Consider the following 22,401-nt stretch of genomic DNA (forward strand, 5'->3'; position numbering starts at 1 on the left):
AGAGAAGGAAACTGGTATCACAGCATGTATTTTAGTTTTGAGAGCCCATAGGAATGAAAATAATCAGAGGGCATCTGGGTGGCTCAGTCGGTTGGGTGTCTGACTCTTGATTTTGGCTTGGATCATGATATCGGGGTTGTGGGATTAAACCCTGTGTCAGAACAGAGTGGGCTTGGGATTCTCCCTCTCCTCCGTCCCTCCCCCGGCTTGAGCACGCTTCTCCCCCCGCTCAAATGAATAAACAAATCTTTCAAAAAAATAATGAAAGTAATCAGATTCATTTTTTAATTTAGTTCTGGATATTTTAAAACCAGGATTACAAAGATCTATGTTAATAGGTAAATTAAAGGTGTACTACTAGAGGAGTCCAAGATGGCAGAGGAGTAGAAGACCCTAATTTCATCTGGTCCCAGGAATTCAGCAAGATAGCTATCAAATTACTCTGAACACCTGTAAACTCAATTGGAGATCTAAGAAAATATCTGCAACTCTACAAATAGAAAAGTGACCACTTTCTGCAAGAATGACAAGATGGAAAAACTCACCTCAAAAAAGAGAACAAGAGGCAGTACTGACTGCCAGGGACCTAATCGTTATGGACATAAGTAAGATGTAGGAACTAGAGTTCAGAATAATGATTATAAAGATGGGCTTGAAAAAAGCATAGAAGAACTAAAAGAAAAAAAGCACAGAAGAACTAAAATCTAACCAAGTTGAAATCAAAAAGGTTATTAATGAGATGCAATCAAAAACAGAAGCTCTAACTACTAGGATAAATGAGGCAGCAGAGAGAATTAGCTATATAGAAGACCAAATGATGGAGAATAAAGAAGCTGAGAAAAAGAGAGATAAACAACTACTGGACCATGAGGGGAGAATTTGAGAGATGAGTGACACCACAAAACAAAACAATATTAGAATAACTGGGATCCCAGAAAAAGAAGAAAGAGAGAGAGGGGCAGAAGGTATATTGGAGCAAATTATAGTGGAGAACTTTTTAATCTGGGGAAGGAAATGGGCATTAAAATCTAGGAGGCACAGAGAACCCCCTTCAAAATCACTAAAGATAGGTCAACATCCTGGCATATAATAGTGAAACTTGCATGTCTCAGAGACAAAGAGAAAATCCTGAAAGCAGCTCAGGAAAAGAGATCTGTAAGCTACAAGGGTAGAAACATTAGATTGGCAGCAGACCTGTCCACAGAGACCTGGCAGACCAGAAAGTACTGGCAAGATATATTCAGGGTACCGAACTAGAAAAATATGCAGCCAAGTATACTATATCCAGCTAGGATGTCATTCAAAATAGAAGAAGTGATAAAAAGCTTACAGGACAAACAGAAACTTAAAGAATTTGTGATCACCAAGTCAGTCCTAAAAGAAATATTAAGAAGGATCCTCTAAGCAAAGAGAGAGCCCAAAAGTAACATGGACCAGAAAGGAACTGAGACAACATACAGTAACAGTCACTTTACAGGTAATACAGTGGCACTAAATTCATATCTTTCAATAGTTACTCTGAATGTAAACTGGCTAAATGCCCCAATCAAAAGACACAGGGTATGAGACTGGATAAAAAAGCAAGACCCATTGACATGCTGTCTGCAAGAGACTCATTTTAGACCCAAAGACACCCCCAGATTTAAAGTGAGGGGTGGAAAACCACTTATCATGCTAATGGACATCAAAAGAAAGCAGGGGTGGAAATCCTTACATCAGACAAATTAGATTTTAAACCAAAGACTATAAGAGATGCAGAAAGACACTATATCATAATTAAAGGGTCTATCCAACAAGAAGATCTAGGAATTATAAATATTTATGCCCCTAACATGGGAGCAGCCAATTATATAAGCCAATTAATAACAAAATCAAAGAAACACATTGATAATAAGACAATAATAGTAGGGGACTTTAACACCCCCCTCACTGCAATGGACAGATCATCTAAGCCAAAGATCAACAAGGAAATAAGGCCTTTGAATGACATCCTGGACCAGATGGACTTCACAGGTATATTCAGAACATTCCATCCTACAGCAACAGAATACACATTCTTCTCAAGTGCACATGGAATATTCTCCAGAATAGTTCACATACTGAGTCACAAATCAGGCCTCAACTGGTACCAAAAGACTGGGATCATTCCCTGCATATTTTTGGACCACAATGCTTTGAAACTGGAACTCAAACACAAGAAGAAATTTGGAAAGAACTCAAATACATGGAGGCTAAAGAGCATCCTACTAAAGAATGGGTCAACCATGAAATTAAAGAAGAATTTTAAAAAATCATGGAAACAAATGAAAATGAAAACACAACTGTTCAAAATCTTTGGGATGCAGCAAAGACGATCCCAAGAGGGAAGTAAATAGCAATACAAGCCTTTCTCAAGAAACAAGAAAGGTCTCAAATACACAAGCTAACCTAACACCTAAAGGAGCTGGAGAAAGAACAGCAAATAAAGACTAAACCTAGCAGCAGAAGAAAAATAATAAAGATTGTAGCAGAAATCAATGAAATAGAAACCAAGAGAACAGTAGAACAGATCAATGAAACTAGGAGTTGGTTCTTTGAAAGAGTTAATAAGATCAATAAACCCCAGGCCAGACTTATCAAAACGAAAAGAGAAAGGACCCAAATAAATAAAATCATGAATGAAAGAGGAGAGATCACAATCAACACTGAAGAAATATAAACAATTATAAGAACATATTATGAGCAACTATATGCCAACAAATTAGGCAATCTGGAAGAAATGGGTGCATTCCTAGAGACATATCAACTACCAAAACTGAAACAGGAAGAAATAGAAAACCTGAACAGACCCATAACCAGCAAGGAAATTGAAGCAGTAATCAAAAATCTCCCAAAAAACAAGAGCCCAGGGCCAGATGGCTTCCCAGGGGAATTCTACCAAACATTTAAAGAAGAATTAATACCTATTCTTCTGAAGTTATTTCAAAAAATAGAAATGAAAGGATAACTTCCAAACTCTTTCTATGAGGCCAGCATTACCTTGATCTCCAAACCAGAAAAAGACCCCACCAAAAAGGAGAATTATAGACCAATATCCCTGATGAATATGGATGCAAAAATCCTCACCAAAATACTAGACAATAGGATCCAACAGTACATTAAAAGGATTATTCACCACAACCAAGTGGGATTTATTCCTGGGCTGCAAGTTTGGTTCAACATCCACAATTCAATCAATGTGATACACTACATAAATAAAAGAAAGGACAAGAACCATATGATCTTCTCAACAGATGCAGAAAAAACTAGCATCCTTTCTTGATTAAAGCATTCTTCTTGATTAAAACTCCTCACAGTGTAGGGATAGAGGGAACATACCTCAATATCATAAAAACCACATATGAAAAGCTCACAGTGAATATCATTCTCAATGGGGAAAAACTGAGAGCTTTTCCCCTAAGGTCAGGAACATGGCAGGGATGTCCACTATCACCACTGCTGTTCAACATAGTACTAGAAGTCCTAGCTTCAGCAATCAGACATCAAAAAGAAATAAAAGGCATCTGAATCAGCAAAGAAGAAGTCAAACTCTCACTCTTTGCAGATGACATGATATTCTGTGAGGAAAACCCAAAAGACTCCACCCCAAAATTGCTAGAACTCATACAGGAATTCAGCAACGCGGCAGGATATAAAATCAATGCACAGAAATCAATCGCATTCCTACACACTAACAATGAGACAGAAGAGAGAGATTAATGAGTCAGTCCCATTTACAACTGCACCCAAAACCATAAGATACCTAGGAATAAACCTAACCAAAGAGGCAAAGGATCTGTACTCAGAAAACTGTAGAAAGAAATTGAAGAAGACACAAAAAGATGGAAAAACATTCCATGCTCATGGATCAGAAGAATAAACATGTAAAATGTCTATGCTACCTACAGCAATCTACACATTTGATGCAATCCCTATCAAAATACCATCAACTTTTTTCACAGAGCTGGCACAAATAATCCTAAAATTTGTATGGAACCAGAAAAGACTCCAAATAACCAAAGGAATATTGAGAAAGAAAACCAAAACTGGTGGAATCACAATTCTGTACTTTAAGCTCTATTACAAAGCTATAATCATCAAGACAGTATGGTACTAGCACAAAAACAGAGACATAGATCAATGGAACAGAACAGAGAACTCAGAAATGAACCCTCAACTCTATGGTCAACTAATTTTTGACAAAGCAGGAAAGAATATCTAGTGGAAAAAGACAGTCTCTTCAACAAATGGTGTTGGGAAAATTGCAGCCACATGCAGAAGAATGAAACTGGACCATTTCCTTACACCATACATAAAAGTAGACTCAAAATGGATGAAAGACCTCAATGTGAGACAGGAAATCCATCAAAATCCTAGAGGACAACACAGACAGCAACCTCTTCCACCTTGGCTGCAGTAACTTCTTGTAAAACACGTCTCCAATGGCAAGGGAAACATAGCCAAAAACGAATGACTGGGACTTCGTCAAGATAAAAAGCTTTTGCACAACAAAGGAAACAGTTGACAAATCCAAAAGACAACCGACAGAATGGGAGAAGATATTAGCAAATGACATATCAGATAAAGGACTAGTCTCCCAAATCTGTAATGAACTTATCAAACTCAACACCCAAAGAACAAATAATCCAATCAAGAAATGGGCAGAAGACATGAACAGACATTTCTTCAAAGAAGACTTCCAAATGGCCAACAAACACATGAAAAATTGCTCAAAATCTCTCGGCCTCAGGGAAATACAAATCAAAACCACAATGACATACCACCTCACACCAGTCAGAACAGCTAAAATTAACAAGTCAGGAAACAACAGATGTTGGCAAGGATGTGGAGAAAGGGGAATCCTCCTACGCTGCTGGTGGGAATGCAAGCTGGTGCAGCTATGCTGGAAAACAGTATGGACGTTCCTCAAAAAGTTGAAAATAGAGCTACCCTATGACCTAGCAATTGGACTACTGGGTATTTACCCCAAAGATATAGATGTGGTGAAAAGAAGGGGCACATGCACCCCAATGTTTATAGCAGTAATGTCCACAATAGCCAAATTATGGAAAGAGCCCAGATGTCCATCGACAGATGAAAGGATAACGAAGATGTGGTATAGCTATACACAGTGGAGTATTACTCAGTCATTAAAAAATGAAATCTTGCCATTTGCAATGACATGGATGGAACTAGAGGGTATTATGCTAAGCTAAATAAGTCAATCTGAGAAAGATAATTATCATATGATCTCATGATATGTGGAATTTAAGAAACAAAACAGAAGATCATAGCGGAAGAGAGGAAAAAATAAAAGACAAATATCAGAGAGGGAGACAAACTATAAGAGACTTTTAATCTCAGGAAACAAACTGAGGGTTGCTGGAGGGGATGGGGATGGAGGGATGGTGTAACTGGGTGATGGACATTAAGGAGGGCATATAATGTAATGAGCACTGGGTTTTATGTAAGACTGATGAATCACAGACCTGTACCTCCGAAACCAATAATACATTATATGTTAATTTTAAAAAATCCAAATATCCATTTAAAAAAATCTACTGAGATGCTACTCTCCTAAAAGAAGAACAGTAGTTTTTCTAGGGCAGCTTTGTCTTGTTGCCTCTGCACACAGTAGGATTCAATAAATGTTTGTTGCCCAGACAGTGTGAATCCTTATAAGCTGCCCTGTATTCAAGCCAAAGTGGGTATTTCTCATGTTTCCTCTGGGCTCTTCACACTGAGATGCTAATAGTATCAGGTTTCATGCCAGAAGGCACTATTTAGTTTTTTTTTTTTAATTGAAGTTAAAACAATTCAGAGGGCCATATATCCAGCACACATATACACCACTGACACCCAAGTAAGTATGTGCCAGAATACCTCTATAGCCTTTCTTATTAACCTTTGAAAACTACTCCTTGACTATATTTTGTCTTAGTTACTAAACCCGCCCAAAAGGAATTAATGGGCCTTTTCATTACATGACAATGAATATTTAAACAGGATACAATAAGTGACGGTATTTAAAGGAAATACAGCTTCACTATGTTACCTATTTACAAATTCATCAACCTCAAGTATTGAGAAGCAATGAGATTTTCCTCTGAGTGATTTTAAGAGAATGGATGTATTTGGGTCAACTGTTACAAAGTTTCTTCATTGCCTTTCTTATGTTTAGGTGAGTTGCTGCATCGGCTGAGGGCTTATGCTATTTAGACTTCTTTTCCACCATCCCGTGTGGTGATAGCGGAGATGGTGATAATTCACCAATGGCGATGCACTGGCAGTTTAGAGGTAAGTGTACTTGTGTTTAAATGTTAGTGTTGATTCCTATGAAACTAAGTTAATTAACAAATAATTATTCAGTTCTGTCTAAATTAGCTTTTACTATTCCTGTTTATTTTCCCTTGGCTATGAGTGTCTGGTGGGATGGGAACTACATAGTTCAGTGGTGAATTTGAAATATATAATATGGGTATTCTCGTATTTGAAGGGAGTGATATGGGGCATAAGGGGTTACCTGGGGGCTCAGGGACGATATCTGGTGAATTAACAATACTGTGGTTTTGACAAGGATGTGTTCTCTCTGCCAGTGGTTCCCCAGCACTGATGCCAGTCTGTGATGAAGTAGTCCCTTATCTACCATAAAATGAGAGAAAAAAGGGCAAATGTTGGGAGCTTTGCTTAAAGCCAAATAGATTTATTTAGAGACTTTATTTGTAACCATGTCTTCCCTAATTTTTTGTGTGTGTGCTAAAAATATGCCTTTCTAACAGTTAATAGATTTTTTCCCCTCAATGTCCTCACTTAGTAAAATAAAAAAGCTACTTAGGAAATGCAAATTAAAACAAGATACCACTAACACACCTATAAAAATGGCCAAAATTCAGGACACCGATGACAGGAAATACAAATGCTGGTGACGATATGGAGCAACAAGAACGCCAGTTCATAGCTAGTGGGAATGCAAAATGGTACAGCCACTTTGGAAGACAGTCTGGCAGTTTCTTACAAAACTAAACATACTCTTACCATTCGATCTGGCAATCATGCTCCTTGGCATTGATCCAAACAAACTGAAAACTTATGCCCACAAAAAAACCCTGCACATAGATATTTATAGTAAATTTACTCATAATTGCCAAAACTTGGAAGCAACCAAGATGTCCATCAAGTGAATGGTACGTTCAGATCATGGAATATTATTCAGTGCTAAAAAGAAATGAATTCTCAAGCCATGAAAAGACATAGAAGAACCTTAGTGAAAGTAGTCAGTCTGAAAAGGTTACATACCATATGACATTCTGGATAAGGCAATACTGTAGATAGCAAAAAGATCACGGGTTTCTAGAAGCCAGGGTGAGGGAATGGCGAGAGGTGGGGAGGAATGAATAGGCAGAGCATAGAGGTGATTCAGGGCAGTGAAACTACTATGTATGATATTATAATGATGGATTACGGGTCATTATACATTTGTCTAAATCCATAGAATGTACAACACCAAGAGTGAACCATAAGATAAACTATGAACTTTGGATGATTATGATGTGTTGATATAAGTTTGTCAATTATAACGAATATACCACTTTGGTGAGGGATTTAATAGAGTGGGAGGCTATGCACGTTTAGGGGGAGGGAGTGTTTGGGAAATCCCTTTATGCTCTTGCAATTTTGCTATGAACTTAAAACTACTGTAAAAAATAAAGTCTTAAAAAACTAACTTCATCTTAGCCCCAATTAAAAAAATTCTTTTCTGATCTATTCACTATTGAAATTAGAAGTCACTGGTTTACGTGGCCTTGCTAATAAGACAGTTTAAAATTAGTCCCTCACCCACTTTCCCAGAAAATTGGTGTTAGTGAATGAGAAATAATCCTGATTTTAACATTTTTCAGTCTATGTCTTTCCTGGCTGAAGAAATCCAATCGATAAGTCTAGGTATTAAATAGTAGGCCTTTTTACACATCTTATGATTACAGCTTACTTCTCACTTGAAGTTATGCTTCTCTTGCTTTCTCCTACAAAAAGTCCAGAAGAAAAATGACCATTTGCTTACTGCAGAGTCTAAAACTAAATGTGGACCTTCACTGATTATTATCTATATTAAGTAGCATTTATTCAATGCACATAAATGTGTGTGAGTGGCATGTTTTTCTGGCTGGATCAACAGCATGGTGCATTTTGGAAAATAACAATATAAACATTACATCCTACCCTATTATTTTTCAATCATTTTAGAAGATCTTTTTCTCAAAACAATGAACAAAACTGTGCATATTTTTTAAAGAGTTCATCAAATTTACTTAAGCTTGACCTGTCTTACCTAATACTATTTCTTCAATAAGTTTCATCCAACTTAGTGAGGATGATTAAAACAGTCTAGGGTTTCTTTAAGCTTTAAAAATAAAGATAAAAAATTGGGGCGCCTGGGTGGCTCAGTCATTAAGCGTCTGCCTTCGGCTCAGGGCATGATCCCAGAGTCTAGGGATCGAGCCCCACATCGGGCTCCTCTGCTGGGAGTCTGCTTCTTCCTCTCCCGCTCCCCCTGCTTGTGTTCCCTCTCTCACTGGCTGTCTCTCTCTCTGTCAAATAAATAAATAAAATCTTTAAAAAATAATAAAGATAAAAAATTATTATATATATATATATATATATATATATTATTGAGACTTTTGAAAAACCTATAGAAGGGAAATTATGGTTCAAGAGTTCTATAGTTTCATCAAGTCCCAGTGCTTCAAAATGTCATGAAACAGAGCTTACTCAGTAAGACTAAATAAGCAGCTTTTTTGATCCCGGTAAAAAACAAATTTCAAAACAAAACTCTTGAGAAACTTGGGGAACTCATTGCACCTAATTTAATTAGGAGCACAGCGCTGTAAAAGGTATGATTAGCAATTACATCTGATCCTGTAATAAGTTAAGAAACAACATATAAACTTGTCTGAGAAGATTCTACGAAGTACCTAATATCCTAGCCTTGTGATTTCATAGCATTTAATTCATGCACAGATGGCTGTATATGGGTAAGTATAATAAAAGAATAAAAATGAAAAGGTCCATGTGATGGGAACCATGTCAATAAGATACAGTATTCAGATAACAGCATGTTTTCCTGTCTATTTTGATTAGGTTTTCTCTTCAGTCACACTGGGTTCATTCTTGACTCAGATCTGTCAATAGGTAGTGTCAATGATGAAGTAAAAAAGAAAAAAAAATGAGCTAGTATTTCCTACAATCCAATCGCACGGTTCAGATGCAATCATTATATGGCTTGATTAGACAATATAGAAGTTAAAAAAGCACTGGGACAATTTAAAAACCAATAACAAAAAAAAAAATGAATTTGGCATGAAGTTTTTAAAACCTAGATTCTTCATTTTGGATTTCTTCACTAATCTATCTATGGGAGAAAAGTCAACAGAGAACCCTCAAAGAACACAGAATTGTTAGTGGTAATGGTAGGTTCCAAAAGATGGGATGAGAGGGGAAGGGAAGAGAGAGGAACAAAGACAAGAATTATAAACAGTATCAATCACTTGAATTGTCCTTACAATGTTCCAGGAACTGTTCTAAACACCTGATATCCATTTACTCCTTATAATTACACTGAGGTAGGATGGATGATTGTACCCATTTCACAGGTCAGGCAGCTGAGAGGATAAGAAGCCTGCAGGGGGTCACGCAGGAGGTAGGTGGCACAGGTGGAATCTGAGCCAGGCAGTGGGGCTGCATGGTGCTCCCTAAACATGGCCTCTGCATTGCCACTGTCTGCCGTGGTACAGACATTCTCTCATTGCACCCATACAACAACATGATGTGGTAGGTAACGTCATCTCCAATTTATAGATAGAGACCAAGTCCCAGAGCATCATGAATTTATTAAATGGCAATGGAGCATAAGACTTCAAGTGAGGGTTTCAGACTCCAAAGCCCTAAGGAAGAGAAGCACCAAGATGAAGTATCTCAACTGGACTGATGAAGAGGGACATGGTTTCTGTGGTCTTTAAGAACTTCACACCAAGATAAGTGATTAATCTTACCTGTGGGTAATCTTACTTCTACTCAATTCCTAACATGGTGCGTGACATATGTGAGGATGCCTTGTACATTCTCCTTTGTGACAGATACCACATTTAATAACTCATTGTTTAGGATCTCTTTCCCCACAGACTGTAAGCTTTGTTCATTTACTGGGAGCACACTATGTACCAGGCAGGTACTGTTCTAGCAATTTGTAATACGTAAGGGAACAAAATAAAGGTCCTTACCTTTTGCTTATTTAGCTTTGCATCCCTAGCACCTAGCAGTGTGTCTGGCACCCAGTGATTCTCAATAATTATTTACTAAATGAATAGATGAATCAATTAAGAGGGGCAGGTGGAAGCAACAGAAAAAAACTACAGAGAAAAGGAAATATTTGGGTTTGCTCTATTAACTCCCAGTTTTTTAATTAAAATCTTAATATACTTGTGATTAATATGGATGATTGTTTTTATTATTTAACTCATCTTTAAAGATAGAAATGCTACCAAATATATTTTAATTCCAAAACCGAACTATGATCCGTGTTCTGAAGGAGGACATGTGATTCAGGATGCAGTACCTGCTTCTTTGACAGACGAAATTTCCTAATTCTATTCCCCAGAGCCTAGCCTGTGTTTGCGTTCACCACTTTTTCAAAAGGTGACTTTCCAAGGCAAGTCTCCCAGTAATTAGAGGCATTTATCCTAAAGCTTATTTGGTTTTAGCAGTGAGGTTACAGGCTGTCATCCACATTGTTATTGACTCCCTCAATTACAGGCAATGGCATTTCACCTCCATGCAAAATATTAGTAAATTAACAATCCCCACTCTGCATTCATTTGGGAAATCTGCTCTGCTTGTGATGACGAATGTGACAGGCAGGGAGTAATCAGAGATACTCTGGTAATACCTTTAAGCCTTGCAAACATCAATTAAAACTCTGGCTCTGCACTTTGCAGTTGGGGGTTTGGTCTGTAGGGTAAATTTCTTTTTTCATGACACAACGCAGAAGTCAGCATCGGTAATTTGCAAGAGAAACGGGGAAAAATCCCAGCAAAAATAGCCAGAGAAACATCCGCCCTGATTTTCTTGAATCTTTCCTATTTTCAATGTCTCTTTTAGACTAAAAAATGAACTCTGGCACTGTGAACCATTTTCAGATCAGATTTACAGTTCTCTGACATGACAACTTTGACTCAAAGAGCAAATTCAAATAAATATTTCTTTAGAGAGCTAAAAAGACTGCAAAGAGATTATTATTCAAGTGTCGTGACTGTCTCAGATCTAAGGGCATCTTAGTCTAATGAAGAGATTTTTTACCCAGTAATTGCTAGGTCATAGGCTCTGTGGATGAGCTTCAGTAGATTTACCGAAAATTTGTAAAAAAAAAAAAACAAAAAAAAAAAACTTATGCGCATTTTATTAAGAAAGACATGCATTATTTTCATCAGATTGTCTACTGGGCTTTGTAACCTCACTAGATGGGAATCTCTGGTCTGGTGAGAAAGACCCAAGGGCTGGGGGGAGGGTTTTGCTGAGCTCTGCCGCCATCCAGGTCTCATGGAGCTGCTCTGACGTTAGTGTCTTCCTCCATAAAATGTTTTCTACAGATGGCCAATGATTCCTTTGTCTCCTCTGTTTCAATACTTGAATTTCTGATGTGATGGGATTATAATTTAGCTGAATCTTCACCTCTAACTTCCTGTATTCTAATAACTGTATGAAATAATGATTCAGTCTCTTCTTTCATTGGTACATTGAGTGTCATTAACCACGAAACAAACGAATTATGAAAACATTAATATTAGCATTGTGTTAATGGAGCAGAAAGATCAATGCCTTCCATTTTCAGACAGTATTACATCTTTAAGCAAGTCAAACCCTTAGGAAACTTTTTTGTGCCATCAGGATCTCATTTCCTTATGTGGTACATTGTGATAAAACCTCACTTACAATATAAGTCTCATGTAACACTATGTCAACTGTGTGTTTTTAAGTCTATCAATTTTATTAGGTTTCCACAGACAGAAGAGTTGGGAAATCAGGCAAGTACTACTTAAGATTATTCAAATTATTATTTAAAAAGCCTTTTTTTTCTTTGGAGGCTATAGGATTGTAGCCAAGGTTAAAATTTATCATTTTTTATAAAATTAAAGAGAAAGTATTTTTATCATAATGACTTAATAAAGGCAAAGCAGGTAAAAATTATCAATTTTTTTCCTATTGGATTCGAAGTCCAAGGAAAGCCACTTTTTTTTTTTAAGTAAAGTGGGTTTCTAAATGAGAACAGGTGAATTAGAAATCTGAAAGATTGGTCTTATACTAGACATGTAAAAGTATAGCTAACTTACTGTCATGATGAGCCCCTTTTCCTGGAAGTATTTGACCAATGGAGCAGCATTCTGCTTGAAGTTCATTAGTCTCCTTTGGGTAGCTTTCAGATTGTCGTCAGGCCGCCCCTGTTGCTCTGCACGCTTCAGTAATCTCTCTTTGAGCCTCTGATTGGCACAAGCCAAGAATACCACCAAGTCAGGAGTACAGATCTGCAAAGAGAATCAAACAAGCAGACAAGCATTTAACACACCAACCAATGCAAGTGTGGGCAGCGGCATTCATCTCTTTTAATTCTGTTGAGGATGCCATATCTTTGGGCCTCTATGTCTTTGCCAGTATAATTTCTAGGGCTACTGTTCTATACAAGAATAGGAGGGGCCACTGTTTTTATAAAGGCATACCTTGAAGTTCGTAAAGAAAATTAAAAGTGCTACTTCAGTGAACAAATAAATGATAAGAAAGTGAAAGTGAAATGGGCTTATTGCTGATATGGAGAAAGTTATGGATAGAAGATCAAACCAGCTACAACACTCCCTTAAGCCAAAGCCAAAGCCTAAACCAGAGCAAGGCCCTAACTAACTCTCTTCAATTCTGTGAAGGCTGAGAGAGGTGGGGAAGCAGCAGAAGGAAAGTGTGAAGCTAGTAGAGGTGGGTTCATGGGCTTTAAGGACAGAAGACTTCTCTGTAACATCGAAGAGCAAGGTGAAGCAGCAAGTGCTGAGGGAGAAGCTGCAGCAAGTTATCTAGCAAGTTATTTAGCTAAGATAATTAATGCAGGGAGCTTACACAAAACAACAGATTTTCAGTACAGATGAAACTGTCTTATCCTGGAAGAAGATGCCATCTAGGTCTTTCTCAGGTAGACAAGTGAATGCCTGGCTTCAAAGCCTCAAAGGACAGGCTGACTCTGTTGTTAAGAGTTATTGCACCTGGTGACTTTAAGTTGAAGCCAATGCTCATTTACCATTTTGAAAATTCTAAGGCCCTTAAGAATTATGCTAAATCTACTCTGCCTATGCTCTGAAAATGGAACAACAAGGTCCGGATGATGGCACATCTGTTTAAAACATGGTTTACTGAGTATTTTAAGCCCACTGTTGAGACCTATTGCTCAGAAAAAAGATATCTTTCAAAATATTATTGCTCATTAACAATGCACCTGATTATCCAAGAGTTCTGATGGAGATGTACAGTGATATTAGTGTTGCTTTCAATGCCTATTACCACAACGTTGATTCTGCAGCCCTTGGACAAGCTAGTAATTTCAACTTTCAAGTCTTAGTTAAGAAATACATTTTGTAAGGCGATGGCTGCCATAGTTAGTGGTTCCTCTGATGATCTGGGGAAAATCAATTGATGTTGTGAAGATTGTTGAAATGAAAACAGAGGAGTTAGAATGTTACATAAACTTGGTTGGTAAAGTACCGGCAGGGTTTCAGAGGACTGTCTCCAATTCAGAAAGGAGTTCTACTGTGGGTAAAGTGCTATCAAACAATATCTTCACCAGGAGTAGAGTCCATCTCAAGAAACCACTTGCTTTTGCTCATCCGTAGGAATCCACTTCTTAAAGTTTGATATGAGATGCAGCAATGCAGTCATACCGTCAGGTCCACTTCTAATTCTAGTTCTCCTGCGATTTCTACCATGTCTGCAGCTACTTCCTCCACTGAAGTCTTGAACCCCTCCAAGTCATCCATGAGGGTTGGAATCAACTTCCAAACTCCTGTTAATGTTGATATTTTGACCTCTTTTCACAAATCACAAATGTTCATAATGGCATCTAGAATGGTGAATGCTTTCCAAAAGGTTTTCAATTGATTTTGCCCAGATCCATCTGCAGGGCTCGATCCCAAGACCCCAGAACCCCAGGACCCTGATGCAGGGCTCAATCCCAGGACCCCGGGATCATGACCTAAGCCAAAGACAGCTGCTTAACTGACTGAGCCACCTAGGGACCCCACAATAAAATATTTTTAAATTAAAGTATGTACACTGTTTTTTTAGGCATAATGCCATTGCACACTTAATAGAATACAGTATAGAGTAAACATAATTTTTATATGCAATGGGAAACCAAAATTTTCACCTGACTTGCTTCATTGTGATATTTGCTTTATTGCAGCATTCTAGACCTGAACCCACAATATCTCCAAGGTATGCCTGTAGCTCATGTAAATGGCATTCCCCAATCTGCACAGCTGTATGCAGTGACCTCCATATATCTAGAAAATACTTTTTGTCTATGTTAAAACAAGTATCCAGGTTAAATTAAGGTCAGTATAGGCAAAACTTTTCCAAAGGTATATGTAACCGGATTTTAGAGGGGACATGATGGTTTGACTATAGATATTCTCTACAGTAAACAAGTACTGCTCCTATTATTACTTTTTTTTTTTTAAGATTTTATTTATTTATGTGACAGAGAGACAGCCAGCGAGAGAGGCAACACAAGCAGGGGGAGTGGGAGAGGAAGCAGCAGGCTCCCAGCGGTGGAGCCCGATGTGGGACTCGATCCCGGAACGCCGGGATCACGCCCTGAGCCAAAGGCAGACGCTTAACGACTGCGTTACCCAGGCGCCCCCTATTATTACTTTTTGCTGTTCTTTTAAAAGTATCAATTGTAGGGGGACCTGGGTGGCTCAGTTGGTTAAGCATTCGACTCTTGATTTTAGCTCAGGTCATGATCTCAGGGTCGTGAGATTGAGCCCTGCATGGGGCTCTGGGCTTAGCACAGAGTCTGCTTAGGATTCTCTTTTTCCCTCTCCCTCTGCCCTTCCTCCACCCCCTCACCACATGTGCGCCCTCTCTTTCTCTCTCAAATAAATTAATAAGTAAAAATCTAAAAGTATCCACTGTATGCCAGGCCCAGTGCTAGGTTATTTTCTTATGATATTGCTAAACTTTGCAATACTCTGCAACGTACATGTTATCTCCAGTTTTCAGATGAACAAACGGGAGGCTCTGAGAAATGAGGTAATAGTCTGAGGTCATATGGTCAGAAAAGTCGAAGTTGATATTTGAACACAGGTCTGTCTGGTCTAAGGCCTGTGTTCCTTTTACTATTACAAAGAACCAATTAACCCAAAAGCTTTCACAAATTTCTGAAAATACCAAGGAACGACTTGAAAAGAACCTATGAAATAAATCGTTCTTATTTAAATCAATTAGGACTAGTACGCATTTAAAAGACAACATGGCCATAGAAAGTGAATGTAGTTTCTTGTTGAAGATGGGACAAGACAAAAAGGTGGTTTTGTATAGCAGTTTAAAGAAATGATTCAATAAAATAATAGATGATTCCAATATTTTTTGCATCTTTACATTAGTAAATTATTTGAGCATATGCCCCAATATATACTTATTAATTTAGAAAATATGCATGTGTCACCATACTAATATATAGGATGCTTGTTGTAAAACATACACAAAAATGCAATTTAAAAAATAAGAGATATAATGATTGCAATTTTAACACTTTCTTTCCACACCTTGTAAACTCTAGAGACCACTGTTTGGAAAGTGGACCCTGGAGGCTGGAAACATGCATTCCAGTTTTTGCCCTAGGACTTGCCAGCTGAGTGACGGGCGTATTGGCTAATTTTGCAAAGCCTCTGTGTCTTCATCTATCAATAAAGATATACAGATCTACCTCCTTGAGTTACTATAAAGATTAAATAAGATAATGAATGTGAAATACACAGCCCAGATTTGATCCATGGTAAGTGCTCAATAAATTTTAGCCAAGTTTATATTTCTTGGCTTTCATGATTCTAGGTTGTCCTGGTCCTCCTTTAACTTTTTGTTATTTATTTGTTTATTTATTTATTTTCTTGGCTCACATTTTTTCCTCCTTAAGTCCACAAGTGGGGGCCTTCCTTGATGCTTAGATCATGTTCCTGCTTTTAGGTCATGTCTCCAGATTCTCATCCTCTTCTCATTCTTTTTTACCTGTTCTGCTTTCAGCCACTACCCTTAGTTGATGGATCCTGAATCTGCATTTTCAGCACTGACTTTCAACAGAATCTAAGACCTGTATTTTCAAATGCTTTATAGGACGGCTCTACCTGTAAGTCTTAATGTTACTTGTGACTTTGCAAGGCCACAATCAATCTCAGGTCCTTTTTCCCTAAATGAAATTCCTATCTTGCTTATTTATTTTTCTACTTTTATGGTATTTTATGGTAGCAACACTACTTTCCTAAATCTCTCAGCTAGAAAAGAACCCTTACTCATCATCTCTCTAAGCTCTCAGCATTGCCTACAGGTTTTGTCTTTGAAATACCACTCAACCCTCCCCACCCCCCGCCGCCCCGCCAAGCTCCCACTGCCACTGTCTAAGCCACACATTAGCATTAGTGATTAAGAGCATGAATTTCAGATTCAGATCATCTTGAATTTGAATCTAGAAGCTGCCATCTATTTGTTTTTGGCCTTTGAACAAATGGTTCATTTTTTTCTGAGCCTCAGGTTTCTCAACTGTAAAATAAGAGGAAAAGCTCTCCATCTCTGTAGTTTAGTATTTCCTAACTTAAAAACAAAGAAAAACAACTTCTAAATAGCTTTTGGGAAGCCTCAATACTTTAAAAAAAATCACTTTAATTTTGTGTGATATATGATAAAGGCATTATTTGAAGTTAAAACCTTTATTTTATCAGCTATCATATTGGAAAATTTATGTTTAATAAAATCTCTGGTAATGTTTAGCCTTACCCAATATAACAAATGACATCCTTTAAAATTTGCTTTAAATAAATTATATTGGGGGGAGCGCCTGGATGGCTCAGTCGTTTAAGCATCCATTTGATTTCAGCTCAGGTCATGACATCAGAGTTGTGAGATGGAGCTCCAAGTCAGGCTCCGTGCTAAGTATGGAGACTGCTTGAGATTCTCTTTCTCCTTCTGCCCCCCCACCCCCGGCCAGCGCTCCCCCCACCGACCCCCACTTGCTCCCTCCTTAAAATAAACACAAAGGTAATATTAAGAAGAAGACAATTTCTGACAAATAAAATATTGTATTACTCTTGGTTTAGTTAGGATGTATAGCAAAATAAAGGGGGGAAAAACCCTGAATTACTAGCTTAGTATTAAATGCAGATAAAAACGTTCTGACTTTTGAAATTCTTTCAATTTGCATTTAAACAAATGAAATCGTTTACTTTAATACATCTTGTGTTTTGCTTCAGGCTACAATGTAAGTGCTTCTCCCTACATAACACAATGAAGTCATAGATAGACACATATGTAATCACCACTATATTTTGTTTTTTACTGTTGGCTTTTGAAATAGTAGAGAAATTTAGGTAAGACTGAAATTTATTTATTTATTTATTTTTTTAAAGATTTTATTTATTTATTTGACAGAGAGAGAGACAGCCAGCGAGAGAGGGAACACAAGCAGGGGGAGTGGGAGAGGAAGAAGCAGGCTCATAGCGGAGGAGCCTGATGTGGGACTCGATCCCGGAACGCCGGGATCACGCCCTGAGCCGAAGGCAGGCGCTTAACCGCTGTGCCACCCAGGCGCCCCCAAGACTGAAATTTATATAAGACTTTTTCAGACATCGAATAAAATTGCATTTTATTTATTTTTTAAATTAAAGCCCTTTTTAAAAAAGCAATTTCAGGTTTATAGAAAACTTAAGAGGCATATCTAAGAGTTTTGATCAGTGAAATTCAACTTTAGGTTTGAGAAAGATGACTTTGAAGTGAATCTGGAAAGTTATTTAATTTTATAACTGATAACTCGCTATCTTTCTTTGGTATAAATGACACAAGATATAATTAGAAATAGAAAAAACAACTATGATGTAGAACCGGTGAGGACTGTGGCAGCTGGGGATAACAGGCTGACGGCTCAGCAGAGTGCCCACAGCCACTAGTGTGCTCATCTGGTCCTAGGAACCCCACGCATGCCCGGTCATTAGGGTCTCATCTTCTCCAACAGTACTCCATTTTAAAGGGAAAAAATATTTCAATTGTTTATGTTTTTTCCTCTAAGTTAGAAGCAGATACCATTGCATTCCAAAAGATGTGAAGTCCCTAGAAAGTTTTCATAAAATGCACTTTTGACATGTTGAGAAGTATCACCAAACAAAATGGATCCTTGACATACCTTTTCTTACCCTAGGTTCTCAAAATATATTTGCTGATTCAATGAATGAATGAATAAATATATAAATGAGAACAAAATTTGAGATACCACTTTTGTCTACAAAGAAGTAAGCTTCTCAGTCGCTGATATTATTTCTCCTAATGAATCAACTAAATCAATTTTTTCTGTCATTATATAGACATGCCAATCTTCTGTCCATTGACTTAAAGACCCTTACCTGAATGATTACTCTGTTGAAAAGAACCTGTGACTGCCTTTGATAAGCAAAGACATATTCACTGTGTCAGATTGCCAAGTGAGCTTGTTTTAATACTCCCTGTCCCTGTCAGTACTTTTGACTGGCCTATTCTTTATGAAGATGTGTCAGAAGGCCTACACTCCATAATTCAGATGACACTGTCAGAAACCAGGAAGCAATGTACTAAAAAAAAAGAGAGAGAGAGAGAAGATCAAATTGGAACAAAAACTAAAATCACAGAAACTAAAGGCTGGAAAAAACTCGAGAGATTATCTGACCCAAATTAATGCCACATCTGTAATTATCTCCACAGTCTCTTGACAAGTGATTTTTAAAGTTGAACATTTGAACTTGAACGTTCTTGTGAGCATTTCTTGGGATGGGTACTTACTATTTACAAGGTGGCCCCTTTTTTTATTGGAAGATTCTAATAACTGAGAAGTTCTTTCTAATATTGGGCTTAAATTTGCTTCCCTATTCTGCCCACAGTGAAAATGTAAAGTAAATTATTTCTTTCATCCATTAAACTTTTGCTGAACACACACCATTATCACAGAAGCTAGATTAGATCATAAAAGGAAAAAAAGGATAGATAATTAGACTTCACTATCATTTAACATGGAAATAATTTCTGGGCAGAACTTTAAACAGACTACAGGCCTGGGGGACAAAAACTAGAATATGGGTCCCACCCAGGAGAAGGAGCTATAGAAACTACTACTGCTGCCCCCTTTTGGTTGGACTCCATAGGGCTACACCATCAGAGTGTGTGAACCAGCCTCACAGGACAAAATCCCTTTAGAATCACCCCCAAATTCCCATCATATTAGGTGATTAAATGTATTTAACAGTCAATTAGGCATACGTGAAAAGAGAACTAGTGAACTAAATGAACAGAATAAAATATCCAGAATGAAATAAAGGGGAGACAGGAGTAGGAAAAGTACATCAAACAGCAAAAGGGACAAATGAGAGAGAATGGTTAGAAAGTTCTAGAAGAAGAGAGAAAATGAATAAGTGGTATTAGACAATACAACAGCTAAGAATTTTCTAAACTCACAAATGATATCAAGTTTCAGATTCAAGAAGCAATATAAAAGCCAAGAAGAATAAACAGAAAACCTCAGATCTAAGCATACCAGAGTAAAACCGCTAAAAGTTTCGACAGACAAAAAGACCAAATCAAAACAAAACAAAACAATCTTTAAAGCTGCCAGAAGAAAAGAAAGATTACCTTCAGAAGAGCAACAATGAACAGCTGTATTTTCAAAAGTGACAATGAAAGCCAGAAAACAATGACATGGTATGTTCAAAGTGCCAATACAAAACAACTGCCAACCTAGGTTTCTGAAGGCAGTAAAAATATCTTTCAAAAACTAGGAGTAAATACAGATATTTTCAAACAAACAAAAATTGACAGTATCTGTCCTCAGAAATTCTACACTAATGGAAACATTTAAACATATTCTTTAGGTAGAAGTCAAATGATCCAAGATAGAAAATTGGCCCAGAGGAATGAATAAACAGCAACGAAATGGCAAATATGTAGGTAAACCTAAATGAGTATTGACCATATAAAAGAATACTGAAAGTATTTTGGGATTTAAAAATAGAGATTAGTCATGAGGCAGGTACATGAAGTTCAACTGTTTTAAGGGCTTGTTCAGGAAGTGGCAGAAATATTGAATTCTATGAGACATTAAGTTAACGATGTACGCTGTGATCCCTAGAACAAGAGTCAGAAAATTTTTTCTGTAAAGGGCTGGATAATGAATATTTTAGGCTTTTCAGGCCATATGGTCTTGTAGCATGAAAGCAGCCATACACAGGAAAGCTGGCAGTGGGGACTGGGGAGAATCTAGAGGAGGAGGGCAAGCGAATGCAAATGTGCGATGTTCAGTTAGTCACTGCAACTGGGGGCTGGGACCTCCGTGCTGCTGGGCCTTCTGAGGGGCACACGTGAGGAGTCTCTGTCCACCAGGTCCTGTCTCCTACTGGTCAAGAGTTGCTCCCAGACATATTACCTTCCCCATGCTTTCACGTTGTGGACGCATGAGTCCCTGGGCAGGAAGCCAAACATCCCCAGTGAGTTGCCATACATTACAATGGCATGAAGCTGGTCACAGCAGTAATGACCGAGTGATAGGTGGGCTGTGAGAATATAATATAGGGCATCAGAGGTGCCTGATATAGCTGTGAACTTGAAATAGAAAGATACAGAAATGCTAAAAGTAAAAAGATGGAAAAAATATATCATGGAAACATTAACCCATAGAAAGGTGGTAAAACTATACAAATATCAAACCTGATTTGATATTTGATGGGCAAAGGGAAAAAAACCTGAAAGTACCTAGGAGAGTGGATGTTGAAAGTTCTCATCATGAGAAAAACAATTTTTGTAACTATGTATGGTGATGGATAGCAACTGGACTTATTGTGATCATTTTGCATATACAAATAAGGAATCATTATGCTGTACACCTGAAATTAATTAATGTTATGTCAATTATGCCTCAATTTAAAAAATAGGAAAAAATCAATTCCTAATAATCCATTTTCTACAAAAAAGGGGCAAAATGTACAGACATTTCTGAAAAGAACACATACAAATAGCCAATAAGTACATAAAAAGGTGTTTAGCATCACTAATCATCAAGGAAATGCAAATCAAAACCACAAAGAGATAATCACCTCACACCTGTGAGAATGGCTATTATCAAAAAGACAAAAGATAGCAAGTATTGGCAAGGATGTGGAGAAAAGGGAACCTTTGTTGGTAGGAAAGCAAACTGGTACAGCTACTATGAAATGCAGTATCGATAGTCCTCAAAAATGTTAAAAATAGAACTACCTCTGAATCCATAAATATACTTCTAGGTATATAGCCAAAGGAAACAAAATCAATATCTCGAGATATTTGCACTCCCATAATCATTGCAGGACTATTCTCAATAGCCAAGATATGGAAACAACCTAAATGTTTGTCAGCAGATGAATGGATAAAGAAAATGTGGAATATAGGTATAATGGGATATTATCTAGCCTTAAAAAAAGTAGGAAATCCTGCCATTGTGACAACATGGATGAATCTGGAGGACACAGAAAGACAAATACTTCCATGATCTCACTTATATGTGGAATCTAAAATAGTCAAACTATGGGGCGCCTGGGTGGCACAGCGGTTAAGCGTCTGCCTTCGGCTCAGGGCGTGATCCCGGCGTTATGGGATCGAGCCCCACATCAGGCTCCTCCGCTATGAGCCTGCTTCTTCCTCTCCCACTCCCCCTGCTTGTGTTCCCTATCTCGCTGGCTGTCTCTCTCTCTGTCGAATAAATAAATAAAATCTTTTAAAAAAATAAAAATAAAAAAATAGTCAAACTCACAAAAGCAAAGAGCAGAATGGTGGTTGTCAGGGGCTGGGTAGAGAGGGAAATGAGGAGATGTTGGTGAAAGGGTACAAGTTATCAGTTATGCAAGATGAGTAAGCTCCACAGATCTAAAGGATAGCGATGTGAGTATAGCTAACAGTACTGTATTATATACTTGAACCTTTGCTAAGAGGGTAGATCTTAAGCGTTCTCACCACAAAAAAGAAAAACGAAGAAACTGGTAACTATGTGAGGTGGTGGATATGTTAGTTGGCTAGACTGTGGTGATCATTTCACATATATCA

General features: G+C 37.7%; 1 protein-coding gene across 3 annotated transcripts in view; it reads right to left on the minus strand.

The window, feature by feature from the left end:
• AK5 (adenylate kinase 5) overlaps positions 1-22,401 on the minus strand; it is a 233,867-nt gene that overhangs the window by 167,594 nt on the left and 43,872 nt on the right. For all 3 annotated transcript variants that reach the window (XM_057310547.1, XM_057310548.1, XM_026497778.4), the window contains exon 6: positions 12,399-12,590. In XM_057310547.1, coding sequence (XP_057166530.1) covers positions 12,399-12,590 — 192 coding nt within the window. The remainder of the gene's footprint in view (positions 1-12,398; positions 12,591-22,401) is intronic.

The sequence above is a fragment of the Ursus arctos genome, unplaced genomic scaffold (assembly GCF_023065955.2).
Source record: "Ursus arctos isolate Adak ecotype North America unplaced genomic scaffold, UrsArc2.0 scaffold_12, whole genome shotgun sequence".
NCBI lineage: Eukaryota > Metazoa > Chordata > Mammalia > Carnivora > Ursidae > Ursus > Ursus arctos.